Genomic DNA, 8923 nt, shown 5'->3' with positions numbered 1-8923 from the left:
TTCAAGGCAAGCGGGAATAGCTTCAAGGATTGTTCCCCTTTGTATATTCATGAAAGTCGTCTATGGTTCATGTTCAAATAATCTGTTTTTTCTGTGTACCATTGTACATGCATTACTTGTGACTCTACCAGAATAAATCAAATATTAAAAAAAAGAACTCTTTGAAGTTGTCCCTTTTCTTTTGGGTAATTGAAGAAAATAATTCCTGACTTGAATTTCCCATTGTTTTCACATTAGTATGCTTTTTTTGTTTTTGTTATATCATATCTTAACTGTGGAATGAATAGTAGCAAATTTGCCAATCCCATAAAACTGTCAAAGATCAGATTGGTAAGAGTTCATCCTTTAACAAAAACATTTTGAAATTTATAGCAATAATTACTGATGTGAAGACCTGATTTTTCAACAATAAATCAGAGTTGACAAATAACATTTTTTTATTTTGAAACAAACTGTAAAAAAGTCATAAAAAAGCTGTGAAGTGGTGGTGATTTAAAATAAGATTTACATAGCATGAATACGAGTAGTAACATACATATTCTTTACATTACTTTTGGGGTGTTTAATGCTAGGAATGTTCCGAAAATCTCTGGAGTGGGCCACTCTTTAGCAAGTCAATAGCCCCTCTAATAAAAAATTATGGATCCACTACTGATATACACAACTGTTATCTATTCATGTTAGAACATAAATGATTATGGTGCATATAATTACAAGTAAGCACTAGCAAATTAATTTTTTTCAGATATACGTTGTCCCTTTTTTCATTTCGTAATATTCATAATAAATGGATAAGTGCTATGAGTTTTGTGTGTACTTCTTCATTTCTGGAGTAATTTAATGACATCTTGAGTATCAACTCTTATAAAACCAAATTATAAGTCATGTAGCAATAACTTCTTTTTAATATAAATAAATTTTCAAAATTATGTTTGTAGAAATAATTGTTCCCATACAGCTACATGTATTACACACATCACAACTTAGAATTCATTTTATTCATCAACTTTTCTAATTTCATCGCCAGTCCCATGTCTCCTTTGATTTTTAACTTTCCACTCATGAATGCAGACACTGCCTTTAGTTCTCCTTTGAACATTTTAGTAAAGTCAGCACTATCTAAGATCATAGTACAGTCGGCACCATTAGGTGCTGGACCTTTTCCTACATCTCCATTGCCATTCTTTAAATCTAGGTACCATTCTCCTTTATCTGCTCCTGAAGTCACAACAACTTGATTACAGTTTAATTTAAATAATTGGGTAATACTAAACTATTGTGTCAAATCTCAATCTGTTTGCCTTACTAAACTTTTACAGTATGTTGCTAATTTTATACATGGTTATATTTCAATGTACAAGACAAACTACCACCAAGACTCACATTAAATAAAAATATAAAAATAATCCTCAACCTATTTTTCATTGGTAATCAATTTTCCATGTGAACAGACAGAATAATTAATATATCATAATACATCTGTAATGGCAGGCAATTAAGTGCAAAGGTAGACTCAGAACCTTGATATGGAAGGATGACATTTTTAACCAATCAAACATATACATGTATAAATCAACAAAAAATGTATTTGTTGAGAATATATAGATTTACTTTCCACACCATTAGCTTTACCTGTTAGATTAAACTGGAAGACTCCACCAGTACTGTTGACAATATCTGAACTGATAACCGTTTTAAGTTGTTGGAAAGTAGCTGCTGGTCCACCAGATGACCCAAAAGCAGGGGTGGCACCCTCATCAACCATTTGTTGTCTTAATAAATATGGATCTTCTGATTCCAGGAAAAAGTCTGGTAATAACTTGCTACCTATTTATTAAAATACAGGAAAAGGGTCAAACAAAACAAAAAAGGATGATAAACCAGCCCTGTAAATTTAAAAACTATTGTTAATTTTTATTGCGTTCATTTTTGAATATCCTAAAAATTATAAAATTTGGTTCTATTTGGAATATATAATAGATTTCAAATGTAAAAATGAAGTTTTACATTTTTGTCACTTGAACTGAACATTGATGGATCTGAGTAATTTGCTATCTATAACTACCATTGTAGTCAAGTAATAGTATACTGACCTTAAGTAAGGTAGAGTCAACTGAATTCTTATTTTAAATACAATGTTTACAGAATGGCTTTTACACCAAATATTTTCTTCTTTAAATGAAGCTATGGTGTTAGTATTGGCATGACACACTGATAATTCAGAGTAATTGTACAAAATAGGCAAAGCAGAATTTTACAATCAGTATCATGGTAAATTATTGGTTGAATAAATCAATACTTCTGTTTACCCAAAACTCTAACATTAAGTATGTTTGACCCTTATGCATTATATCTGATGATATCAATCTTGAACATGGTGATTCTACACACTTGAGCTTTCTGCCTCATTTTCTTATTTCTGATATTGCTTAGAAAACCATACAAATTATACAGTATATGTAAAGGTAAACACCTATGCTCTATAATAAAAAGTACTAGAAGTCCAATATGAATTTGTCTTAAAAGGAGTGCAATCATTCTTTAACTGGAAATCTCTTTTTGTCTGTATGGTGTATGTTACAGTTTTCCATGGAGGGAATTGAATATCTTATTGAGTGAATTTTGTTGTGTAATTATTTTGTTTGTTCATCTTTGAGCTTACATTCCTTTTAATACCAGTTTAACCCCACTGCAGGTGTCATGTGCCTGTCAAGAGTCTGGAGATGTTGGTCATTAATATGTCTTTGTGTTGTTATTTTACTGTTCAGTTTGAATTTGAGTAATTGTCATGGATCTGTGACCGTGAATCTTTTATGATATTTGAAGGGGCCTTTCAGAGCTTTCCTAATGGTGTGTTGACACTTGTTGAAGACTTAATGGTGACCTCAGAAATGTAGTTACTGTTTTCGATTTAAGTTATATGCCGGTGTATTTGTCGTATTTCACTATATCTGTTCTTTTTTCCATGAATTAGCAAGATAATGTATTTACCAGGTACACAAGAATATTTTTCTAGGTCAGTTACACCACCTTCCTTTAGAACTTCATCATCCACAGCAAAGTGACCAGTGTACGACCTACTGTCTTTACATAACATCATATAGGCAGCATCAGACATAATCTCAGGTTTACGACATTGTTTACCTATTTGATCACCACCACCTAACATCTCCATTGCTGCTGTGTATATAGCTGCGGAGAGTAACGTAAGTCCCTTAGTTTTAGTGTAGGTACCACAAGCCACAATAGTTTACAATATGTGAGCAAAATGATATTTTAATGTGTAATCTTTCTATCTTAAAAGTAAGCATAATTCATTTTTTTCCTTGTCACATTGTAACTTTGACATTTAATTTAACAAGATTGTTTACATTCTATGATAAATTTGAAACACCAGTGAATGAAACCTTAACTCTAAGAAAATTTCTGTTTCAACAATGTAGTACAGATGTACCTGTTCTGGGCCACAAAGCATTCACTGCTATACCATCAGTCTTCAACTCTTCTGCCATTCCCAATACGCACATAGACATTCCATACTTGGCCATGGTGTAAGCTGATAAGAAATAAGAAAATATATGCTATGACTACAGTTTAAGTGTTTTAAAATACCACTAAGACAAGCACTTTCATTTTCTTTTGATTATAGTACTTGTTTCTCTTCAATACTGCCTTTTTTTAACATAAGAATGATTATAAAAATCGGAGATGTATGATTGTCAATGAGACAGTCATTCACCAAAGGGCAACCAACAAACAATTTAAATTCTACATGTCATCACACAGTCTTCAATGGTGGGCAAATCATAAAGCAAACTGTAAAAGACCCCAAAATAAATGAAGTGAAACTGCATTTTTTTTTATTTTATCATGTTATGAAGTACATGTACAAGGATTCAAGTTACCTACCAATGGAAAATATTTTGTAAATTTCAGGAAGAGAACCAGTCGGATTAAAATCAGCTGTTATAATATGCTACACTGCCTTTCACTCCTTATATTATGGAACATAAGACAGTGTAGCTTATCATTGATTGGAAGAGAACATTAGATTATCTAGCTTTTTACTAGTCAGACATGTTGAGCAAAATTTTAATGTGCCATCTCACAGAAGCAACAATCCAAAGGAAGGCATGTCAATTTAACTCAGAATTATCTTTTTGAGTTTGAGTCATTCAGTTGTCACAGATCTCTTATATACAACATGCACTTTGGCAAAGAGAAATTACTGCCAAGTCTTAGGTATGACCAATCTTATTTACCACACTCAAAACTACCTTGCTACCATGGCCATTAACCAGGTAGCAAGGTTTTAATGTAAAGTTCAAAATCAGTTTTATTGCTAGAGCTTAATTTATTTTTTTATTTCAATGGATATGTTTATGTTTAACTGCTACTTACCCACATGACCTTTGAACCATCTAACATTCATGTTCAAAGGAGGGCTTATATTCAAAATATGTGGATTGCTGCTTTTCTTGAGGTACGGTACACATACATGAGAACTGCAAAAAAGGGAAAGAGTAACATTTAATTTCAAATAAATTCATAGAACAGGCCTTGAAATAACCCGTAACATAACTGGATTGTTTTTAACAATTTATTTATGAAAGTCATTTTTTTTCTGAATAAGCTGTCAACTAACATAAAGTTTTTTTTCATAAGTGACACCTTTAAACAATACAATTACATAATAAGTCTGAATTGTCAGGAAAGCATATTGGCAGATGTTGGTGTGCTATTGAACACTTTTTGTAAGAATCAAGAATTATCATGAATTTACATAATGTATATCATGTCATGAAGTACATATATCGGTACAAGGAATTCAAGTTACCTACTGTTTTTTTTTTTAAATCTAATAATCTTAACAAAAACATGATTTGAAAGCATTGAACATGCAGAACACAGTGGAGAGTATAAATCCCTTAAGAAATACAAATTGTATTGGAACTTGGACCACTGGAGGGACCACACAAGATCAACCCATCCCCAGCCCTCCCAAGAAACAGAAGAAAGCTAGAAGCAGAGGACAAATGATAAAATTCACCATCTTTGTTTTTGTTGTTCATAAACCATAGATATATAAAGGATTGTTGAAAAAGCCACTACTATTTTTTTAGAAAAATCAGGGACAGTAAAATCTTAATATAGAAAGTTATTTCTCTACACCCAATTTCCCTCGAAAATGATAAATCTCACCATAAATAAGTTCCTCTTGCATTGACTTGGTTCATTAAATCATATTTCTTCATAGGTGTTTCAACCGTTCCTGTAAGGCTAATAGCACTAGCATTATTAACAAGTATGTCAATTCCACCAAATTTCTGAACAGCTTCTTCAACAGCCTTTCTTACTTCTTCCTCACTTCTGACATCAACAATACATGGTAAACATTTTCCCCCAAGATCTTCAACTGAAACATATACACTTAAAATTAGTGCCAAAGAACTGTTACCGATTCAAATACAATAGTAAAAATAAAAATACAAAATACAATAAAAGACAAAAAAATCTTTGTGGACAATCAATTAAATCTGAGTTTCAAAGATCATATCTATAGAAACAATATTTTTTTACAAATGTAATCAATCTTTACATGTGTACAGGTATGTCACTTAAAATAGAGTATGTTTACATTATTTTCTTGTTAATTTTACATGTACATATACTAACCTTCTTTAGCTGCAGTATATATGGTACCAGGAAGTTTAGGATGAGCCTGTGCTGTTTTAGCTGCTATCACAATATTTGCACCATCTTTAGCTGCTTTCAATGCTATAGCCTTGCCGATACCACGACTTGCACCTGTGATGAAGATAGTCTTTCCAGCTAGTTTCCTACAAATACATTTATCAGAATTACATGTATATCATGTAAAAAACATGTACAGTGTTCTAGCTAACATTTGGTAATATTGATCTTGTATGTTTGCGTTAAATCAGAAATATCTTCCTTCATTCTTTTCTTTCCTTTTATGTGTATTCTTATTGCAGTATGCCAACTTCTGAAAATGAAGGTGGGAAATGTGTGAATGGACAGTGTCGTGTCATATTTTGCAAACTGAGTAAGTTTTGTCTGCATTAATATATGCATGACACCCTTATTGTATTAAAAAACCTTTCTCTGTTGACCAAGTACTTTTAGAAAACACATACATGTTATATAATAGATAGAAGTGAGTATGCCGAAAATGTAGAACTGAAGGTCTAGTTCCCCATCATTTAAAAGTTTAGAACACATTTTCAATACGAGTAGATGCATGTTATCATTGCTTTCACAGAGAAGCAGTATTTTCTTACATAATGGTGATAAGGGCAAGTGATTCTTAACATTTATGACATACTATGAGATGAAATGTTGTATGAAATGAAACAAATACATGTACCAGCATTCAATATTCCTCCAATTAAAAATCAAAATCCTATGTAATTAGGAGAAATATAACATTTATTATTTTCTGCAACTATTGCAATTATAAGTCATGGAAAATGTCCTTTACTGTTGAAGATATAGAATTTTTTTTTAAAATATTGAATTATAAGGGAGGTAACTGACATTTTGAATAAATGAACATGTGCAACATGCAATTGTTTACACCCGTGATTCTACAAGACTTGAAAATATTTGTGAAATTAATTGTGCAGTAGAAATTAATCATTAACCAATGATTGGTTGTCCATAAAATGGTGATAGATCCAATTGGGATCCATTTTCTACTTGTCAATCATCATCCAATAACCCTGATCAGCCGACTGATCACAGATAATTATCTGAGGTTTACCTGAGGGTTAATTACGACAGGATGTAGTTAATGATGGTGACACTTCTTAATTGGCTTGGGGTAGTTCATGAACAAGAGTGGATATCTTAAAGGGACATTCAGATAATTGTAAATGGGCACTAAGGGGGTTCTCAATTGGATAAGGGCAGGGCACGGCACCACTCCAATTTGCTCTAGCTAGCACTGATGTACATACAAATGTAAATGGTAATCAATATGTTCATTCCTTATTTCCTACTTGATGTCACCTTCTTTCAGCAATTGATTTCTTTCAAAAAACACTTTTTATCGGTTCTCATTCATACAGTATGTCACTTTCAAATGGCAGTATATTTACAAACACATCAGTGTTTACCATACAAATTAAACTTAACTCTGGATTTCAGATATATGTAACAACATAAAAAAAGACTATGGCTTTATCCACGTAATTCGGTCATTACAAGTTGTACCCAATATAGAGAAATAACCCTGCAAATGACATGAGATTAAATTTATATTTTGCAGTGAGGTATACTAATAAACTGTGAACTACAAATGTATACTGTTCATAATGCTTTTTGATAAAAAAAAAAAAAAAAAAAAAAAGCAAGCAGACCATATTTCCTTCCATTACTCTTTATAAATTTGAATTAATTTCGTTTGGAGTAAGCACTGCCTATAAGTTAGCTAACAATTGTAATACTAGTACATGTATATGTGTGTTTACATGGAAACATGTACATGTATGTCGAGGTTTCATTATTTGAAGCCCAGGTGTTTAAAAGAATTGGTCCAAAGCAAACTTAGCTTGTCCTTAGGTGACAAGAGTACTAAAAAATCTGGCCAGTGGTCAGATGCTCAGCTTAAGGAGCTGTTAAAAGATGGGTACCCGAGATGGCTGAATTGGGTAGCCCTTGCTTCAGGGGATAACAGACCATATGAAATCAACTTCACCCTGTGTAGCCTTACTAGGAACCATAGTGGGCCGACATGAGGAGGGAACCAGGGGCGGATCCAGGATTTGATTTTAAAGGGGGGCGTTAATTGAATTAAATGCTGTGCAAAGCAAGGCAAAAAATATTATTGGGTGCAACTTGTGGTGAAGACTTTTGTTCTTACCGATTTACGCCAGTCCTTATGTGACAGTTTTGGCTAATTTTTCATTATTATCTCCCCTTAATACACATGGCCAGGTAAAGTGAATTTAACTCTTGTTTGGCAGATATATTTTTCAATACTGTTTGCGGATTTGATAGTTCTATTTAACAATTACTTGTAGGTATTGTAGTCCGTCCTCTTTATTTACCTTGCCAGTGCTGTCTATTTAAAAGCAGTATTGTTTTTGAAAAGTGCTATTGCATAAATAACTTCTATTTTTGAAACATTTACACAAACTTTTTACAATGTTGAATTTGAAATATTTTTACTGATGTTTACAAATGTTGATGTTCTGGTATATAAAATATGAAAACTAATAAAGTCTTGAGTCTTATTGCCATTTAAAAAGCTCAGATATCAATGGAACAAACTAGTCTAGAATGCTGCAACATTATGGTACACACTGTCGTTGTTAACTGTTGATTTAAGGTCTGTCGTCTGTTGTTTCGTTTGAAGGTTCATATAGAGTACTTTACAGGTTTTCTTTCTAATTGTTCAGACAGATATATAGATATAAAAATAAGCAATTCTAGTACACAGTCACAGGGCCAGGGGGTACGGATAAGCATATTGTCCGAACCTGCCCTGTTACACTTAGATCAGCGCCTTGATGCAGGCTAAAGACCCCATCTGTAGTCAATCCTGTCAAGTCTCACACATTTTGCAAAATAAAAACAACCCTCCTAAGAACATGAAGAGGGCTTAATTGTTTGGACACGTAGGGCTGACACTAGTGAGTATTTAGAGTAAGTGTAAGTCTAAGCATGAAATTCGACACAACTGAAAAACAATGAATTTCATGTGTGTACGGGGTTAAATTGCAATTAATTACCCGGTATTTGAAGCCATTGGCGTTCTACTAAAAGACCTTTTGGAAAAGATCAGTAGACTTTGAACTTTGTAGTAGCCGGTCTTCATCGTTATGAATTAAAGACGGAACGAATTTAAATCTGTTAAGACGTATAAGTCATCTCAAACCCATCCTTTTCTGCAAATCAG

General features: G+C 32.7%; 1 protein-coding gene across 1 annotated transcript; it reads right to left on the bottom strand.

The window, feature by feature from the left end:
• Window positions 1–419: 419 nt before the first annotated feature.
• On the bottom strand, window positions 420–8891 carry LOC148627093 (hydroxysteroid dehydrogenase-like protein 2). The gene is made up of 8 exons (XM_088567192.1): window positions 8757–8891; window positions 5677–5840; window positions 5203–5416; window positions 4402–4505; window positions 3455–3556; window positions 2992–3192; window positions 1633–1827; window positions 420–1218 (listed from the first exon to the last, which is right to left on the bottom strand). The coding sequence occupies exons 1-8, from the start codon at window positions 8840–8842 to the stop codon at window positions 977–979; spliced, it is 1308 nt and encodes a 435-aa protein (XP_088423318.1). The 5' UTR covers window positions 8843–8891; the 3' UTR covers window positions 420–976.
• Window positions 8892–8923: the final 32 nt, after the last annotated feature.

This window comes from Perna viridis, chromosome 1 (genome assembly GCF_037379345.1).
Source record: "Perna viridis isolate PV_CMFRI_1.1 ecotype Kerala chromosome 1, ASM3737934v1, whole genome shotgun sequence".
In the NCBI taxonomy this organism is placed as follows: Eukaryota; Metazoa; Mollusca; class Bivalvia; order Mytilida; family Mytilidae; genus Perna; species Perna viridis.
The sequence above is the reverse complement of the archived record's forward strand: the minus strand, read 5'-3'. Positions and strand labels throughout refer to the sequence as shown.

Coding starts and splice junctions, on each gene's coding strand:
- LOC148627093 (XM_088567192.1), bottom strand. CDS start 8,842: ATGAAGACCGGCTACTACAAAGTTCAAAGTCTACTGATCTTTTCCAAA. Junction 4,506..5,202: donor GCAAGAGGAACTTATTTATG/GTGAGATTTATC, acceptor CCTTTTTTGCAG/TTCTCATGTATGTGTACCGT. Junction 3,193..3,454: donor TGCTTTGTGGCCCAGAACAG/GTACATCTGTAC, acceptor TACTCTCCGCAG/CTATATACACAGCAGCAATG.